The sequence below is a fragment of the Erpetoichthys calabaricus genome, chromosome 8, assembly GCF_900747795.2.
Source record: "Erpetoichthys calabaricus chromosome 8, fErpCal1.3, whole genome shotgun sequence".
Lineage (NCBI taxonomy): Eukaryota > Metazoa > Chordata > Cladistia > Polypteriformes > Polypteridae > Erpetoichthys > Erpetoichthys calabaricus.
The window spans coordinates 815,190-834,461 of NC_041401.2; the positions used below are offsets into that span (position 1 = coordinate 815,190).

Here is a 19,272-nt window from a genome sequence, read left to right on the forward strand (position 1 = left end):
GCCTGGTTTGGGCCTGTGGGGGCCTGCAGGCCTGCCTCTTGAGTTTAGAGTGTGGCTGTCTGGGGTGAGGCCTCGGTGGATGCCAGGTTTGGCTTTGTGTGGGTTTGTCCTCCTTAATTCTGCTGCTCAATTCTCAGGGTCCCCGCCAGTGGCCACTCCTGCCCGTTGGTCCTTTCACGTCTTTCTTTTGCTGGGTTTCCACTCCTCTCTTTTCTTTTTGTACTTCATGAAGTTTTAAATTGCATTTTACGTGGGCATCCAGTGACAAGCGCTGTAGAAATCCCATGAGCTGACTGTGACCCTGTGGCTGGTGGGCTTAAGTCTCAGCAGGCGACTCCCCACTTGCTCAATGCTGAATTACGCCTGCAGGGGGCGCTACACATGCCCTCACACCGGACTCCTGTGGACCACGAGGTCCTGAAACTCGGCCAACTGACCACTTGAGCCCACCTGACCCCCATGAGACCAAATGCAGAACGTCCGCAGGTCATCTGGGAGTGGGTCATTCCTCACACACTAGTGACGGTCACTCGCCCAGAGCCACAGCTGACAAGAGCCCTGCCAGTTAGGTCAGTGTTGGCATGTGGCATCATGTGCCCACCACCCCAGCAAACACAGGCAGCATCTTCATCTTAAAGGTTTATCGTACACATAAACAGTGGAATGAATATTTACAGCCAAGCACCTTTAGATGTGTATACAGTATATATATATATATATATATATATATAGAAACATATGGTGTATATAGCGCCTTTCATGGTGAACACCATCTCAAGGCACTTGGACATTGTTAGCTCCGGGCTTGAGGAAGTGTCCTGCCCTGTGCCCATGTCCTGTCTGGTGACCCTAAATGGTCAGACTGGCATCACTCAAGAGCTGTAAAGGACATGGCACCTTTGTCAGTTGGCAGCAGAAGCCTCATGAGGAAGTGCAGTCAGTTGGGCACTCGCTCATCAGCTCAACAACCCCACACCAGGCTGGCACATCGGGCTGTTCCAAGTGGCTCTGCCTCTCCTTAGCAAGGGTCGCTGGCATTGGCGGGCTTACTCAGCATAGCAGGGGGAGTTCATCTGAAAATCAAAGCCCAGATTAGCCAGAGGAAGACTTGCCCACCCACTGGGCCACCCCGAACCTGCCATACGTACCGCCGTCTCAAACTCCACTGGGCTCAGCTGCTTCTTGAGCACATCAAACTCTCCTGGCGACATGGGCAGCAAGTCCAGCGATGAGAAGGGTGCCGCAGACACATTGGTGCTTAAAACAGAAAAAGAAAAGGGCGCTAGTGGGGGCGATGGGCACAGGGGGTATAGTGGTGGCGGTGATACTCACAACTGAGAGACAGGAATGAAGACAGAAGAGATGTACTGGGAGTCTGCAAAGAGACAAGTGGCAGGTGGTTAGAGCCGAGACCCTCAGCAGTGGGCACCTCCGCCTGGCCAGCAGCAGGCAGTGAGAGCGGAGACCCTCTGTGGCAGGCCTGCCAGGGCTCACCTTTACATGGCTGGCTGTTGTAGTGCTTCCCAAAGGCCTCATCCTTGGCAATGCCCGGGTACAGCAATTTCAGGGGGTTTTCGGGAACATTCCCGTCCACGATGACTTTGTAGTCGCGAAGGATGTTGGCAAAGGGCAGCGCTGCCAGGCGGCTCTTAGTGTACGGCTCAACTGAGTGAAACTTGACCTCTCCTGCGGAAAAAGGGACATGGCACATGAGGCGGCAAGCTGGGATGGGACATCACTGGGCACCAGAACAGGCAAACTAACCATTCTCAGAGTGGTCCACCCAGGTGAATGTGATGCCACCCAAGTGGCTCTCACTGAATCGCAGCAGGAACGTGCCTGGCTCCTTGTCCTTCAGCAGCGCCCGCTCCATCTCCTTACTGACAAAGCCCATGATGTACCTGAAGAGGAAGGTGCCCACAGGGGGCATCAGAGTCAGCAAACACCATCTGAGCAGTGGCGCCCCCCAGAGATCTGGCAGCCCCTTGACTCGTCAACTCACCCATCGATCCAGAGTGGCAGTAGGTGCTTCTTGATCAGTTCCAGGATGGAGTCAAGCCACAGCCAGAAGCTGAACGGTTTGCCCGGGATGTTCTCCTGCAGGCAGAGGCAGAGCTGAAGCACCGGCTACCCGACTGGACGCCCCTCACAGTGCCCGGTGGTTGCCCAAACTTACCTTGAAGAACTTAGCCCAAGAAAACTGGCAATCACTGAACGCGGCTTGCTGGCCTGGAAACAAACACAAAGACAAGGAGCGTCAAATGCTACATTGGCACCGGCAGCCTTGGACCGCTGGCATCCCATGTGGCCCGCATACCCAAGAGCTTCTCTGCCAACATTGCCAACTGCTCCGCATTGAGGCCTCGTCCCACGAAGGAAGAAAACTGCCAGCTCAGCACCTCAGACAGTTGTGACCAGCTGGCGGCCGGTGGACTGCTAAAGAAGGACAAATTCTGGAAAAAAAGGCGGGACAGTGGTCAGCAGGGCAAAGCGGTCAGGGGCGGGTCAGACGGAGGTGACATCTACCTTAGGGTCATCAGTCAACAGGTTGTACCAAATGACGGAGGCCCAGCCTCCGGGCAGCTGGCTCACGTTGGAGATGACCACTATGGGCAAGGAGCAGGTCTGGAAAAGAAGCAGAGAGCAAAAGGTCAGAAGTGATTGGGCAGGTCACCTGCCAGGTGGCATCCACAATGCACTGACCTCCAGGTCTACGGTCAAGCCCTGAAGACACAGCTGGGCCTCGAAGCTGAAGGAGTGGAGCTCCTCTGTGACCGTCACCGGGACCTGTGGACAGAACGGCCGGTCAGTCGGGCAAGCAGCAAACATCGGGCAGCTCTTCGGCAGCGGGCACCCCAGGGAGCCCACGCTCTCTCACCTCGTTTCCCTTGGACCCGTTGCACAGCTTGCGTTCTTTCAGCTGCTGAATAAGAAACACACAAGTTGAACATGAGAGTCGCGAGTGAAAGGCGCCATATAAGCGACTGGTGGCACCTCATTACCAGGTGTCGGAATTCGACGGACAAGCAGCCATTGGATGAGTCCTCCAAGTCCATCGCCTTGATGCTGGTCCCCTGGATGAAGAACTGACGACTTCTGAAATAAGCAGAAAAGAGTGACCAGCGGGCACGGGGAGACCCACTGCCCTCATCACCCGCTGTGCCCGACAGCACAAGACAGACAAGGAGCTACTCACACTCTGCCAGCGGGAAGGTCCCTGCAGGAGAGAAAAAGAAGGAAAGATGCCATCAGGGGGAGCAAGAGGGCACAGCCACCTTCACACATCAGTGGGTCATCAGCAACCCTCGAAGGGAGCCCAAGTGTGTCACCCGCTCCTCGCTAAGGGACCACCAATGTGTTACTGGGAATCTTCAGTGTGTCAACCACTTCCTACTAAGGGTCCATCATTACCTCCCCTGTACCCTCTATGGGACCCCCAGGGTGTCAGCCATTCCACTCACGCCTCCTCCCAGTGTGCCACCTGCTCCCCTCCAATGGCTCCCACGTTGTCATTTGGCCTCTTCAGTGTCACACCTCTCTGGCTCTCCTCTAAGGGACCCACCCCTGTATGTCACCTGCTCCCCTCTAAGGCTCTGAGACTAAGTTCAGGCAGGGGCCTGATGGCGTGACTGAGGGGTATGTGGGCAGACTGGTGCCATCTACAATACTATGAGTGGTGGGTTATGTGGGACCACCATAGGCAGTTGTGTGGCCTCCCCTGCTAAACTTCTGGACTTCAAACCACATGACTACAACTGGCACTATGCGACTGCTGTGCCCCCTGGATTACGAAAAGGCGCTATATAAACTCACTTGTCAAAGATGGTCTTGACGTTCAGCTGGTAGTTGATTTCTGGCAGTTTGACCAACAGCCTGTGGAAAAGCAAACAAAGAGATTGGCAAAGCTGGAATATTGCGCCCCCCGCTGGTGTGGACTGGCCTCTATACAGATACTGTATGCTGTGCAGTCGGAGACATTCAAGTGGGCACTGCGGATGGCACAGATCCATCACCGTTTAGCTGCTGTAGTGCCACTCTTATGCTTACAATGAACTTAAAACCGAATAAAATGAGACATGAATATGGCCGATGCCAACACAATACCAAGTGTGCCCATTGTGGAGTGTCATTGTGGCTCAAATTTGGAATCTTCTACTCCCTTACAGTCCTAAGATCACTGACATCAAGATGCCCCAAAAGGCATTCTACTGATTTATCATCTGTGGGTACAAAGGGCACAGATGGGCAACATGTCCAGGAGGTGCCCAAGACAAGACTCATCCCAGATCTGCAGGTTTGGCACAGCATGCCATCCAACTTCCCAGCCTCTTAGAGGCTTCCGCCCCGCAAGAGATGCCACACAATCAGCATATTGTGGGCCTTGAAGGTCTCATAGTCACCCGTCCAGTGCCATCGGGCACTTACCTCAGCTTCATGGTGAAGAACACTCCAGTTTTGATGACCAGCTGCCGCTGAAGATGGGTTGGCATGCAGGGCTGCCTCTCGACCACGAAGGAGCTGCAGAAAAGACAAATGGAGACAAGAATGGTGGCAAAGTCCCGCCAGTTTCACCCCGGGGAGGCCCCGTGGCCACATGCCCCAAAAACGCCACCTTTTGATGAGATGGTAGATCAGGCACTTGACGCGCTCCTCCAGCTCGGGCTTCTGCAGAGGAATTGGGTCGCCGTCGTACGTCACCTTCATGACGAGCTCCTCCAGCTTGTCTAAGTGGCGCCTGATGTAGAAGAGGCTCTGTGCGATCATTGTGAACCTGCAGGGGGGCAGAGTGGGGCGTCTTAGGACCCACGCTTCCTGTTTACGAATGGAGATGTGAGAGGTTCTAGAGCAGAGAGAGCTGGGTCTGTGGCTTCTAGAACTGTCCCAGCACCTGAGAGGTGACCCCAAGCGCAGACTGTTCTAGAGGAATCTCCCTGGGTGGGAGACAGGAGGCCCAAATGAAGATGCTATTCTCGTTGTAGACCGCGGTCGACTGCCCAGACGTGTGAGGGCCGTGGATCCTTCAGGTGCTGGTCTACTGTCCTAGAACAAATTCAAATACACAGAAATTTCGGGTCTCTGGGTTACAGACTTCTCTGACCAGGAGATATAAGGCAGAGGTTCTAGAGCGCAGTCGCATGGGGCCTGGAGATGTAAGACAACTGGTTTACTCAAATTGTTTTAGAACACTTCCAAACACATTCAAGACTCATCGGTATACGACAGGCATTGATCCCAGTGAGCAGCTGAAAGCTAATAATGGGCCACTGTTCTAGAGCTTCTTCAGTTACAGGTAGATGAGCATGCCCAGGAGACGGTCTAGACTGGACTCAAGCTTGGGTTCTGGAGATGTAAGACAGCTGGTCTGGGAGTTCTAGAACTACTCTAGAACATCTTCAGATCTGCCGCTGATCTGACCAGGGGGACTGCGGGTTCTCGGGGGTCACCCAAGTGCAGAAACGGGGCTGGTATTCTAAAGCCAGAGAATCCGTCAAATGGTGGCAGGTTCTAGATATCACTTGAAGCTGTTCTGGAACCCGAGATCCAGGTCTAGATTATCTGTGACCTACAGATGAGGCTGTGGGTTACCAAGACCATCCAAATGCATCAATAAAGCCACAGATTCCCACAAGATGCCCACCTCTGGGCAGTCTTTCTGGACTCTCAGGCCTGTGAAGCTCTAGGCTGGCGCCTTACCAGTTCTGCAGCTGGTCCAGCCCTGTGAGAAGCGGCCCCCCAATACACGCGATCTGCTGCCGCCTCTTCCAGTCCCGCAGCTCCTCGGTCAGCTGGGTGCTCATGACCGCATCGATCTCCTTGATCAGTTCTGCAATCTTCCCGAGCGTCTCCTGCGGGCACACAGAGGGAACAGTGAGAAGTGCGTGGCCCGCTGGGCAGAGTGGTGCCCTCCTTCTGCTGCCCTACCTTTCTCTTGAAGTCCAGCAAGTTCAGCATGTCCTGAAGTCGGACCACCTCCAGCCTGGCTTGCTCATTGTTGCGTTCGGCGGGGTCTGAAATGATAGAGCAGAGGGCTAGGGGCACAGAGTGACCGGGGTCAGCATCGGCGTGACAGACAACGAGTGACACCCACCTTTGGACTGCAGTGTTTTAAAGCGGAAGTCAAACTCGTCCTGCATGTTCTCCAGAAACTTGACTCCCTGCTCGACCATCTGTGGAAAAACAGGGGCGCTCAAATGGGCATGGGAGCTACTGGGTGACCGGACCCCCCTCTCCACCTCTCTGGCACCTACCTGCACGCTCCTGCGGACCACCACCACCCGGTTCTCCAGATTCCTCTGCCGCTCAAATACCACGGAGTTCTGCATGGACTTCTCCAGCGGACCCTGCAACGGTCAGTGTGGACCTCAACAGCCGGACTCCTCTATGGACAGGCGAGTACAAATAGCAAGGGGCACACTGGCACCCCCTACACTTACCTTACCCACCTGGGACAGGTGTGTGTGTGACCCACCTCAAGGCAGCGCCCCCTACAGTCCCTCCACCCACCAACAAGCCACTCACATTCACACGAGAGGCGCTCTACACTGTGGCCCAAAGGGCGGTCACCTGCCAGGGACGCCCACCCCGTGCCACTACCTGCTCCACCATGCTGGCAGCAGCGATGATCCTCCTCTCCTCCCTCAGGCAGCTGGAGATGACGGTGGCCATGTGCAGCGGGTTGGTCTTGTACTTCACCTGCAGAGGAGAGGCGGGCAGAAGTGACGATGGCAGAAATGTTGGGGCGGGGGGGGGGGTATCACATGACTGCCACACACCACCAATCTGTGGCTTTGTGCGCTCGGTTCACTTCAACCACCTGGCCCGGCGCCCGCTCACCTGCAGCTGCTGCTTGATGCGTTTCAGGTTGTGTCTCTGCAGGAAGTTCTTCTCCTGGACATACTGGTCCTCCAGCTGAGCCAGCAGGTTTTGGAAGAGGATGGTGGACATGGCCTCGTGGTTGCAGGCAACATCCCTGTGCGAGAAGCAGACGAGTTCATGCGTGCGCCACCCGAGCCCGGGGGCTCCCCCGGCGTGCTGCCCTCTGCCGCCTCGCCACTTCCCGGTGACGCACACGAGTCAAGGCGCCGCTTCTCTGGAAAGCGGGGGGATTCCCGAGATGAGCGAGACACCTACCACTCCTGGGCCTCGATCCACTCGGCCAGGAACTGACGCACCTCCATGGGAAAGTTGTCATCGTAGAAGTGGTCCACCTGCTCCAGGAACTTCATCTCCAGCTGCTGCACCTGCTTCCACTGACTCATGCTGAGAGAAAACAAGAGCGTCAGGGCAGAGCAGGGGCAGCGCCAGGAACCGGGACTCTGCCCGCCCTCCACCGACTCTCTCTGGACCAGACAACAGCACCGCGGTTGAGACGGGGGGCCTTGCACCCGGACCTGGGCTGCTGTGACGCACCTGGAGCGCTAGGGTGCAGGCGTGTGGGCAGCCACTTCCTGCTCTCGCTGCGAGCGCCACCGAGGCAGGAAGCAGGCAGGCTGCGCCATGACAGCCTCTACTGGTAAGTCACGTGGCCGAGCAGAAGCAGTGGCACTGGCCAGGTGGACGGAGGGGCCAGGGAGGGGAGCGACTCTCGCATGCACCTCACCAGCCACATCCTCAGCCGAAAAAGAGGAAGAGACGGAGGCGGCCGACGAGAAGACAAACAGGGGGTGGCATGGAGGAGGAACGGCATGAACGGGCGGCAGACAACACGCCCACGAGCGGCACCCACTGCTGCTGACTGCCTGGTGCCAGGGACCACTCACTGCACTGGTGGGTCTGGCCTGCCGCATACAGACCGCCGTCGCTCAGGATGTTCATTCACGATTCCCAGCATGCACTGCCTTTTCTGACAGGGGAGCCCATCTAAGACCACCGAGTGTCCTTCCCAGTCCTGTGAGATGTTTGTTTGTTTGTTTACAAAGCGACTTACAAATCACACGTGGTTGTGGCAGGTCACGACTCCCTTGGTGTCACATGGGGTGTCCCATCACGTGGCACCCGCAGCTCAACACCTTAACCACTGATGGGTTACACCAAGCCTGGCACCAACATTCTCCTCTACAAGACACAACCCATCTGTCTTATATTGCGCCATTCCAAGGCACTTTACAGTAAAAGAGCTTCTGCTTTGTTTTGGGAGGATTTGAACGTCCTTGGCCACTAGAGGGCCGCACTGCTCCCCCAGACCTCCTGGCCTGTTACTTGTCAAGGATGGAGAACCACCCTGCCTGTTCATCACCACCGGGCACACTAATGCTCTCTTAATATGCAGTATCTCTCTGGGACGTCCAGGCACTGGCACCAGCTTACTCAGTGCCAGGAAAAGAACAATAAACCAGTGGATACTGGAGTTTCACAAAGTGTCCACTCAAGGTCTGTGGCTTCATTTTTGTCCCTTGCTTGTTCCCTCATAAAATTCAAAGACTCTTATGGAAGGGTCTGCTGTTACCCCAGAGTGGCACCTGCTAGTGTGGCGTAACCCGTTACCCGTGCTGTTTCTTTTATCATCTGCATTCCTTGTCACATGTATGCTATCTGCACGTCTGCATGTTGTCACCATGCCTCCATACTTTGGTTCTGGGTGCACCTGTGCTTAGACCAGGGATAGACTGGCACCCCCTACAAATGGGTTCCTGCTTTGCACCTGTGGCTGCAGTCTGCATGGAGGTTTTCAGGTTTGGGTGCCAACCAGAATGTTTCATTGAGATTAAGAACTGGCACTTCTCACAGTGCCACTCAATGTCATTGTCAGTCCATCCATCTATTGTCAAAGCCACTTATGCAGAGCAGGTCACAATCCCAGCAAGCATCGGGTTCAAGGCAGGAACTACCCCTGGACAGGGTGCCAGTCAGTCAATGTCACTGTCACTGATCTCAGGTCCTCAAATGTGCAGCCATCGTCTTTGTGTGTCTGGGGTTCATTTTTCAGTTCAGCAGCCCCTCTAATGCTCAGAAACACAACAGGTCGGGGGTCTGAGGCCTGTGGCGTGGCACCGAGTCTGTAGCTGTGACACTGGGCTGAGTGTGCCAGGCAGTGTGCCCTAGTGGCTCAGCAGTGGACTGTAGACCAGAAGGCTGCTGGTTGAGACCCTAAGGGGGTCACTTCATTATCATGCCTGCTTTCTAGACACCACCTGTTGCCTGGCACCTGATGTTCTTTTGAGAAAGGCGCTATATAATGTTTACACAGATATTCCATGGGACCTTTACAGCCATTTCTATATAGTGCCTTTAAAAGAGGGGCTTGGCCTAATGCAAAGGGACCAGGATGCACTGCAGGGGCCGTATCCTGTACCAGTCTAGGAATTCCCTGCAATAGCAGGAGATATCTGGTCCAGCCTGCTGACCGCGGCCCCAAGTTATAAATGGACAACCGATGGGCAAACACACACACACACACACACACATGTCACAGCAACGTCTGGAAGGCAAAGGAGAAGAGAGAAACAAAACCAAACCACTGGGGCCCCACAGTGCCTGGCATGAAACCATACTGGCGCACTCAGGCCGGTGGGCACCTCACAGAATAACTGCGCCCCGCGCCCGAGTCGCCGCCCTAAAACGCCAAAAAACGGGTGAGCCCAAAAGTAGGTCATGTGACTCAACCCCCTCACTCCGACCTCTACAACAATATCACGTGCTCTGACATGTTGATCCTCCTGCCGACACGATGCTAGACCCCTGGTGGCATCACGCAGACCACTGTGCCCCCTCAAGTCGTCATAAGTGACTCGGGCTCGTCGTTCTCAGGCGGCGGCCGATGGCTGTGGCGGGGATCCGGGGCCTCCTCGGGTTGACATCCCCGGCCGCCCGCTTTCACTTCCTCCGGCACACCGCAATGACAACGCGTGCCAAAAGCTGAAGGTGCGATTCCCCGTCCTCGGTACCACTTCGAGCCGCGGGGACGAACGACGACGACACTCACCTGCCACCTGCTGCTCGCGCCCGCCTGCGCTGTGAACTCCCAGGTCGTCTGCAGCCGCACGCTCGGACTGCCGCTCAAATAGGCTTATTTGCATAGATTTAAATACTTTTGCATAACCACGCCCATCTCCTCCGCTAAGGCGGCCACGATCCGAGACGCGCAAATTCTCACCTGAGTTCACAGCCCGAGCCCATTGGAACGAAGGACGGGAGGGATGCCTGTGTCACGGGGGTCGCAGCCGCGACGTGGCTTCACAACGTCTCAAGCCACAAAACCGGTCGGGTAACGTCAGCGCTTCTTGGAAACCCGACGCACCTGCTAGCGCATTTCTTCTAAACCTGGAAGGTGGAAAAGGAATCTGCAAAATTATAGGGCGAGCGCTTGAGCGGGGCAGTCCGGGGGCAGACGAGCAGGAAGGCGTAGGTGGCATCCTGGGCAGTAACGTCAGGCAGCAGTTATTAAAATGAAAATAAAATGAAAAATGCCAACGCATAAGCGGGTTTGGAAAATGGAAGGCTAAAAACATAAATAGAGGTGCATGGCACTATATGATAGATAGATAGATAGATAGATAGATAGATAGATAGATAGATAGATAGATAGAAAGGCAATATATGATAGATAGATAGATAGATAGATAGATAGATAGATAGATAGATAGATAGATAGATAGTGAAAGGCACTATATAATAGATAGATAGATAGATAGATAGATAGATAGATAGATAGATAGATAGATAGATAGATAGATAGATAGAAAGGCACTATATGATAGATAGATAGATAGATAGATAGATAGATAGATAGATGAAAGGCACTAGATAATAGATAGATAGATAGATAGATAGATAGATAGATAGATAGATAGATAGATAGATGGATAGATGTGAAAGGCACTAGATAATAGATAGATAGATAGATAGATAGATAGATAGATAGATAGATAGATAGATAGATAGATAGATAGATAGATAGATAGATAGATAGTAATAATTCTTTGCATTTATATTGCAGGTTAAGGGCCTTCCTTGCTTAAGGGCCCAATAGAGCAGAGTCCCAATTGGCATTTACGGGATTCGAACCAGCAACCTTCCAATTGCCAGAGCAGATCCCTAGCCTCAGAGCCACCACTCCTCCAATAATAATTATAATAATAATTGCAAAGGAGATTGCAGGGTCACCACAGCAGACACAAAGCCACCTGTATGAAGACCCCTCTATACGTCGACTTCCCAAAGTGTGTGTGTCACCGAGTGTGTGTCACCGAGTGTGACCTGAACAGAGTTGCTCGTCCTTATCGGTTGCAGTTTCGCAGCCCAGGATGTCAGTGATTGTCAGCGTATTTTGCACGCGGCCGTCTTGTTTGTTCAGATGTCTGCTGGACCAGCCCGGTACCTTTCAGCACACAGAGGGCACAAGACCACCTTGGCCAGAGAGTGACTCGTCATAGAGCCTGATGGCTGAGGGTCTGACTGACCTCACATGGCACTCCTTGGAGCACCACAGTTGTCTCAGTCTGTTATTGAAGGTGCTCCTCGTCCAGGGGGTGACAGCCTTGTCCAGGACAGCCAGCAGCTCCAGGAGTGACCGTCTGTTCCACCACATCCCCCAGTGAGTTCAGCCTGACTGCCCATCCTTTTTGATGAGTTAATTGAGTCTGCTGGCATCGTTGGCACTAAGGCCTTTTCTCCATCACACTACTGCACTGACTGCTATGGACTGGTTGAAAACTTCTAAGAGTGGCCTCCATACACCAAACAGCCTCCACCTCCTCAGGCGCCTCTGACCCTTCATGGATACGGAGGGTCTCAGTGTTGGTCCCCCACTCCAGCCTGTCGTTCAGATGCACCCTGAGGTAATTCTAAGTCCTCACCACCTCCACATCTTCACCTTCACCAGTGAGAACTGGGGGCAGACTGGGGGTGACCCTCCTGAAGTCTATGATTGTCTCCTTTGTCTTTGTGGTGTTGAGCTGCAGGTGGTTCAGTTGGCACCTCTGCTAGTGTGTGCCCTGTGTGTGCCCTGTGTTCATTCTCCTGAAGTGAGCCAGCCAGTCCAGTCCAGTATGCATACAGACTGCAGTCAGCCAGTTTAGGTTGTCGTTTCAACCCTCATCGACTGGAGCGTCTCTTCTGGTGGTCCGGACCGTATGATGAGAATTCATAAAGCAGATCCCCCAGATGGTAGTTGGCTCTGATTAGCACATTAATGAGACCACCATCATCCACCCCTGTGTGGTCCTGGCAGGCAAACAGCAGAAGGTCCAGTGATGTTCTCAGCAGGGGTAACAAGCATCCCAACATTGGCTGTTCCAAGGTCTTCTTCATGGGTGAGGTCAGGGCCACCAGTCAGTAGACATGCACTGTCATGGTGACCACTCACAGCAGAAGCCACTTGTAGGATCAAAGAACACAAACTGAAGATGTGCTGAAGAAGTCAGTGGTGCCACCATCAGGCCCGCAGACTTTGCTTTGCTCGGCTTTCTGTAGTTCATTGCTCACCTGGTCTGCTGTGAGGGTCAGTCCTGGGTACCTGGGGGGCTGGCTGAGTGGTGGGTGTAGGTTGTGGTAGCTGGGGCATCAGGATGGAGACCCTGGCAGTTGGTATGCAGAAGACCGAATAGAAGGTGAGCGTAGGGACGGCGTGGCACAGAAACGGTAGCCTTTCTTTGCAATTAGTCAGCAATGTGTGAGGAGCTGAAATGTCCTCGAGCTCCACGTCACTTCTCATAAATAAGAAAGGCCTCCATCACCGAGCTCTCGTGGGCGGTCCGGAGGGGACGCAGTGTGGCACATCTCTGGGCTCTAATTAATAACAGCCAATAGCAGCATGGTGGGGGTCTGCCCTGAATGCACTCAGTGTCACAGTGTCATTCCTCTGCACCACTGGCACTTGTTCCTGTCACACTGGCATGTCCCTCTTCACGCAGCACTCATGACTCCATCTCTGTTTGTCATTTTATGAATTTGGTCTTCTGTCCAGCGCAGAGGTCAGCAGGGTGCGGCCGGTGACACTCATGTGTCCTTCATCCGGCACCACGGGGGCCACATCAACGACAGGCACTAGACACGTCATCTAACATGAGGGCCTGAGGGGCAGGATGAGAGTGGACCACCACTTGTGGGCATCTCCATCGTGCAGCACCAAGGCTGACTCATGAAGAGATGGCATGAACTTGCGGGCATTGCTGTGCCCCTCCAGTGCCCAAACACACCTAGGCGCTGTCTGTCTACCTGCTATATAGCGCCTTTCACCTCTCACAGATGGAGGGGCTACATGGCGCTCTAATAACGGGCTCCGTTGGCATCGATGCTTGTCCTTTTGCTTTTCGGTTTCGTTTTTCCTGCTCTGCTGTAGCGTTGCCCCGCAGGTTAAATTTCTCAACTCCCTTTTCAGGAAGATGGAGGAAAAATAAGAAGACTTGGACCATTATATAGTGCCTTTGCCAGCATAAGTATCTGTTATACAGTGTCTTTCATCTCTAAGTGAGGCTGACTGTGGCCTTAGGTGGCACTAGGCGGGGTGAACCAGTGACTTCAATCAAAGGCCATCTCGAAATGTAAACATAAAATAAAGGCGCTATATTAAACATGCAGAGATCCCTCCTAGTGGCTGCCTGGTAACTGGGGGCTTCGGGTGGCGCTTTGCTGCCATTGCCCAGTATTTCGACTCAGACAATCCCACCCTTTATTTTATAGCGCCTTTCGACATACAAAGCCCCGCCAAGGCGCTTTACAGTCACCGGGATGTCACACAGTTGTTTCGGGGTATTGCGACTTGCTCAGGGACTGAACTGGCAGCCTTGACTGGGGCTCTGCGTAGATGCTGAGATCAGGGCGCTATAAAGTGTGTGACGGAGAAGGGGTGTCCGTTTGTGATATCTGGGAGCAGAAGCCCCCTGAGCCCTGCACAAAGAGAGGCGCTATATAAAGTCAATTCAATACGCGCGCGCCTCACTTCCCCGCACCAGCGCTTTGTTGTCTCGTTGGCTGTGCGCGCGCCCGGCTCGTGACGGCGCGTTCGGGCGGATGACGAGGTGCGTGCCGTGGCGCCCCGCCCACTCGGACTCCCATCATGCCCCGCGCCGGAGTTTAAGTGACCACGAGTGGAAGGCGCGGGCTGCTGCTGGCGGGCCTGTCGTCATGGCTTCTGCGGAGATTGGTGAGTGGCAGCGGGGCGCTAGATGGTCGTCTGAGTTGAAGACCCCTCCGACCCCCTTACCCGCAGCCCCTCGTTGACATTTTGTCATTTCTTTTCAGCCCTCTTCAGCGTGTCCGATAAGCGCGGCCTCGCGGAGTTCGCAGGGCGCCTCGCCGCCGTCGGCCTGTCGCTGGTGGCCTCGGGGGGCACCGCGCAGACCTTGCGGGATGCTGGCCTGGCAGTCCGGTATGTGTCCTGTATGTGACCGTGTGCTCAAACCCCCCCGAAGCCTCCGTTTGCTACTTTTCTGGGTCTTTTCCCCTGCAGGGACGTGTCGGAGTTGAGCGGCTTCCCCGAGATGCTGAGTGGTCGAGTGAAGACCCTCCATCCCGCCGTGCACGCAGGTGAGGTTTGGGGTGGTGGGGGGGAATCGTGTGACGCCCCCTTGTGACTAACGCTAGCTCGTGTGTCATGCAGGAATCCTGGCGAGGAAGACCCCGGCGGACGACAGCGACATGGAGAAGATGGGACTGAGTCACGTGAGGTGGGCAGAGGCGGTGGTCCGCGTCTGGAGGTGACCCCGATGTCGCGCTGACCCTTGTCTGTTCTCTGCTCTCAGGGTGGTCGTCTGTAACTTGTACCCATTTGTGAAGACCGTGGCGTCGCCAGCGGTGACCGTGGAGGAGGCGGTGGAGCAGATCGATATCGGTGAGTCAGGTGACCATCGGCCCACACACGTGGCCCCCTGCATGTCCTGGCACAGTTTACCCAGTTGAGACTCGTTCAGGTCACGCCGGTGGTCCGACCTCCAGTCTCTTCAGTGGCTGCAGGCTCCACAGACTGCTGTGTTTTTATAGCGCCTTTCACTTTCCTACTCCAAGCGGTGGTCTGTTGTGTAAAGTCCTGAGATTCTGTCACTTGAGATGTACTGAGGCCATTGTCACCTGCAGTGTAGAAAGGCACTATAAAGAGTGCCAAGCCCTCGGAGTTTGTTTGGCCACGCTGTCCTTAACCTAGTGACCCGAGTGACATTTCACGGAGCACTAAACCGATTGTATGCTGTCTCGCTGTGGGCGCCATATAACTGGTTCTGTTCCTCGCTTAATGCTCCCTCTTAGTAACGCCTTCGCTTGGCACTCTGTTGGATGCCAGGTTAACATTATGTGGTGTGCCCATCATGGATGCCATCCATGAATCCCATCTCACTGCCACTTTGGGTGACATTGGGAGTCTGATGTAGACTTTAATGTGCGAGGCCAACATGATGGCGGGCAGAGTTGGTGCCATTCAGGGATGAAGGGTATGCCACTTGACTGATGTGGCACATGCCTACTGCTCACACAGCTCTTCTCCATTTGCTTTGTGCTGACGTTCTTTGGAGCCCACGTTGAAGTGCAGCAGGAGAGACCTGGCACAGCAAAGCCTGTAGGGGGCACACTTGCAGGTATGTGGAGGGTGGCGCTGCCCGGACCCAGGGTGGAAGGTGGCAGTCTTGTGGCCCATCATCTGTCATCAGTATAGCACCTTCTTATGTTGCAGTGCTGGTGGTGCTCCCTCATCCTCAATGTCCTCGTGCCATTTCGTTTGTCACCGTCGCTCCATGCTAATGTTGCCCAGCGTCCTCCAAGTAGGGGAGAGTCTTTGATGGACATCCTTCTTCTTTGTGGCAGGTGGGGTGACCCTTCTGCGAGCTGCAGCTAAGAATCATGCCCGTGTGGCTGTCATCTGTGACCCAGAGGACTATGCCACTGTTGCCAAGGAGATGGAGACCTCGGAGAACAAAGACTCGACACTGGAGACCCGCAGGACGCTGGCTTTGAAGGTCAGTAGCTTGGCTGCCCTGGTGCCTGGTGATGTGATCCCAGTGCTTATTGTGCCAGTGTAAGAGCCCACTAGAGGCTTGAATTGGCATTGCAGCACGTGGAGCCTATGGGTGGGCCGGTGGACCAGTTGCCTTGGCGCCTTATTCACTGTCTGCTTTGTGTCCCCCAAAGGCCTTCACGCACACCGCACAGTATGACGCTGCCATCTCAGACTTCTTCCGGAAGCAGTACAGCCAGGGGGTGTCCCAGCTGCCCCTCCGCTATGGCATGAACCCGCACCAGGCGCCCGCGCAGCTCTATACCCTTGGCCCGAGGCTGCCAATCACTGGTAAGATGGCAGGGGTGGGGCTTGTCGGGTGTCCTCTGGTGGCTCACCAATAAGACGCTTAACTCCACCCCTTTTGTCCCTCGAAGTTCTCAACGGATCTCCTGGGTTTGTCAACCTGTGTGACGCGCTAAATGGCTGGCAGCTGGTGTCGGAGCTCAAGAGTGCCACAGGGTTGCCCGCTGCCACATCCTTCAAGCATGTGAGCCCTGCTGGTGAGGAAGACTCAACTTGGCACCTTGCCTACTGATTGCCAGGTGGGCAGCCTACTGACTTGGTTTTGTGCCCACAGGTGCTGCCATAGCGGTGCCACTGAGTGAGCAGGAGGCCAGGGTGTGCATGGTGTTTGACTTATTTGAAGATCTCACTCCCCTGGCAATGGCGTACGCGAGGGCCAGAGGTGAGCAGGGCGGGCGGTGGGCCGCGTGGACTTGTGACTCGGTCGAGCTGGTGATGGTGACGTGCGTGTTCCCATCTGATAGGTGCCGACAGGATGTCCTCGTTTGGGGACTTCATTGCTCTCTCAGACGTGTGCGATGTGCCCACGGCCAGGATCATCTCCCGGGAGGTGAGTGAGTGGCTCGGGGGTCTGGTGTGGCCGCTGCTGCCCCCGTCTGACCCTCCTTCTCTGTTTGGCCGCCTGGCAGGTGTCTGATGGGATAATCGCCCCTGGCTTTGAAGAGGAGGCTCTGAAGATCCTGGCCAAGAAGAAGAGCGGTGCCTACTGCGTCCTGCAGGTGAGCTGCCCCCAGGGCTGCCCGTCCTGTGCCTTTGGCTGCTGCTGCTGCCTTTAACGTGCCCTGTGCGTGTACCGCAGATGGACCCGGGCTATGTGCCCGCCGAGACCGAAGTGAGGGTCCTCTTTGGATTGCACCTGACGCAGAAGCGGAACGACGCTGTGATTGACCGCTCGATGTTCGGCAATGTCGTCACCCAGGGGACGGTGAGTTGCCAATGCAGGGCTTGGGCTGGGTGACTGCTGTTCCAGAGCTGGCCACATGGTGGCAGTGTAAGCTGCGGTTTTCTGTCGGTGGGTGCAGTAGAAGTGCATCGTGGGAGTGCTGCCCACTGCTCCAATTCTGTGTCTCTTGTTGCAGCTGCCCGAGGAGGCCGTGCGAGATCTGATTGTTGCCACCGTTGCTGTCAAGTACACGCAGTCCAACTCGGTGTGCTATGCCAAGGATGGGCAGGTGTGTGGACTTGGAGGGCACAGATTGGCATCTTAGGCTGAGGGAGGGTGGAGGCTCTGCTGGGTCCCTTGGGTTTGCTGTGTGCGAACATCCAGTGGCTCGTCACCCGAGGCCTGTCCTTAATGTCTGTCCCGTTCCAGGTGATTGGCATCGGCGCAGGGCAGCAGTCGCGCATTCACTGCACACGGCTAGCGGGTGACAAGGCTGACAGCTGGTGGCTGAGGCACCACCCCCGGGTGCTGTCCATGAAGTTCAAGCCAGGAGTGAAGCGGGCAGAAATGGCCAATGCCATTGAGCAGTATGTGGGTGGCACTGTGGGGCAGGTAAGTGGGGGCCTTGTGGCTGTTGGGGTAGAATCGTGCAGTTGTGCCCATCTTATAGCGCCTTTCCCTTTTTACAGGGTGCCGATCTGCAGGCCTGGCAGGCTCTGTTTGAAGAGCCCCCCGTTCCATTGACCACCGACGAGCGGCGTGATTGGCTGGGCACGCTGAAGGGGGTGGCCCTGAGCTCGGACGCCTTCTTTCCATTCCGGGATAACATTGAGCGCGCCCGCCAGGTACGTAGCTGGGGCAGGTGGGAGGGCACTGCCACGTGACTCTGTGCTGACATGTGCCCGCTGTCTCTGCAGAGCGGAGTGGACTTCATCGCTGCCCCCTCGGGATCGGCGGCCGATCAGGTGGTGATCGAGGCCTGCGAGGAGCTGGGGGTCCGGCTGGCACACACCAAAGTCCGCCTCTTCCATCACTGAAACATTCCACTTCAATAAACGCACTTCATGGCCCCCCGGCTCCTGTGTTTCTGCCTGGGCGTGGTGGTGGGCTTGTTTAACCCTTTGATAGACGATGGCTCCAGTGTGGCACCCGCCTCATCCTTCATCTCTGCAGAGTTGCAGGTGCCAGGCATCCCGAAGCCCCCCCGTTAAGTGACAGGTGGGTGACTATGGGTGGGAACGCTGGCACCGGTCTCTGTGAAGATGGGCAGCAGCACTCTGAATCCCCCTCAAGTCCCTTTGGGCTCTCGTGCCACAGGCTGGCTGTGTGGTGACCCAGTGAGGACGTCACTTGACACCTCTGCATGCTGTGGGCGAGGGGCCGGTTGGTGCCCACTGCTGCTGAGCCTTGGTGGTCCATTGAGAACTGGCCCCTTGTCCTCCCACATTTACAAGTGTTGTCCCTTGGTGCTCCCCAGATTCTGTCACTTGCTCCTTTTTATCCTCCCATGTCCTCTGTGTGGACGGCTTGGTCACTGAGCCCACCGCTGGCCACATTTGGGGTCTCGAGCTTTGGTGATGTCTCTGAGCCCACTCCAGGCTGTGGCTTCATGATGTCGTCTTTGGGACACTTTAGGGGGAGTGACAGTGACACAGATGGGTGACTTGAAGGCAGCAATGACACCAGCCCCCCTCGACTGCTGTCCTGTCTCCGTGATGGAGGGCACTGGAGCAGAAGGTGTGCGGGCAAAGCCCCCTGTGCTGCCCCAGCATGTTTAAGTGGGCTTGGCTTGGAAAATGAACAAAACTGAGGGGAGAGCATCGGGGGGCTCAGTCACCGTAACACAGCGGCGACCCCCTCAGTGGTGCAGGCACACCCGCTGAGACGTTGGTGACGAGCGAGACCCCTTTTAAGAGGGCCTGCCACCCTTGTGCGTGTGTTGGGGTCCGTTTCCTGTGCCAACCCAAAGTGTGGGTGGGATTCACAGGGAGCTCCGGAGGTGGTGGTCCGGTGTGAAGGTAACGGGTGTTGAGCCCCCTGACGCTGATGGCCTGTGACCCCCTTGAAGGGGTCCGATGCTCCTGTTGAAGGAGGGGGGTTGAAAGTTGGCCGTGCCTGGGGGGCTTCATTTAGGGTGCGGCATGTGTGGCGCTTTAGGACG

At 55.4% G+C, this 19,272-nt stretch overlaps 2 protein-coding genes across 3 annotated transcripts; one reads left to right on the forward strand and one right to left on the reverse strand.

Moving 5' to 3' along the window:
* Positions 1-626: 626 nt before the first annotated feature.
* stat4 (signal transducer and activator of transcription 4) lies at positions 627-10,160 on the reverse strand. 2 transcript variants are annotated; one of them, XM_028806097.2, is made up of 24 exons: positions 10,094-10,160; positions 7,132-7,260; positions 6,835-6,970; positions 6,595-6,693; positions 6,249-6,341; positions 6,089-6,167; positions 5,923-6,008; positions 5,695-5,846; positions 4,613-4,771; positions 4,426-4,518; positions 3,814-3,873; positions 3,197-3,217; positions 3,003-3,093; positions 2,879-2,923; positions 2,704-2,787; positions 2,527-2,625; positions 2,318-2,453; positions 2,177-2,229; positions 2,003-2,097; positions 1,765-1,901; positions 1,495-1,686; positions 1,333-1,375; positions 1,149-1,257; positions 627-1,073 (listed from the first exon to the last, which is right to left on the reverse strand). In XM_028806097.2, exons 1-24 carry the CDS (start codon positions 10,114-10,116, stop codon positions 1,047-1,049), a joined length of 2,241 nt encoding a protein of 746 aa, XP_028661930.1. In that variant the 5' UTR covers positions 10,117-10,160; the 3' UTR covers positions 627-1,046. The 2 variants fall into 2 exon arrangements, with proteins under 2 accessions (XP_028661930.1, XP_028661929.1); XM_028806096.2 differs by having other exon boundaries at positions 3,003-3,096; positions 10,094-10,158.
* Positions 10,161-13,935: 3,775 nt separating this feature from the next.
* On the forward strand, positions 13,936-18,181 carry atic (5-aminoimidazole-4-carboxamide ribonucleotide formyltransferase/IMP cyclohydrolase). The gene is made up of 16 exons (XM_028806099.2): positions 13,936-14,083; positions 14,182-14,308; positions 14,390-14,466; positions 14,540-14,606; positions 14,682-14,770; positions 15,733-15,884; positions 16,057-16,213; positions 16,300-16,425; positions 16,503-16,610; positions 16,693-16,778; positions 16,858-16,947; positions 17,028-17,153; positions 17,308-17,400; positions 17,541-17,723; positions 17,801-17,956; positions 18,029-18,181. The coding sequence occupies exons 1-16, from the start codon at positions 13,951-13,953 to the stop codon at positions 18,146-18,148; spliced, it is 1,890 nt and encodes a 629-aa protein (XP_028661932.2). The 5' UTR covers positions 13,936-13,950; the 3' UTR covers positions 18,149-18,181.
* The last annotated feature ends 1,091 nt before the right edge of the window (positions 18,182-19,272 follow it).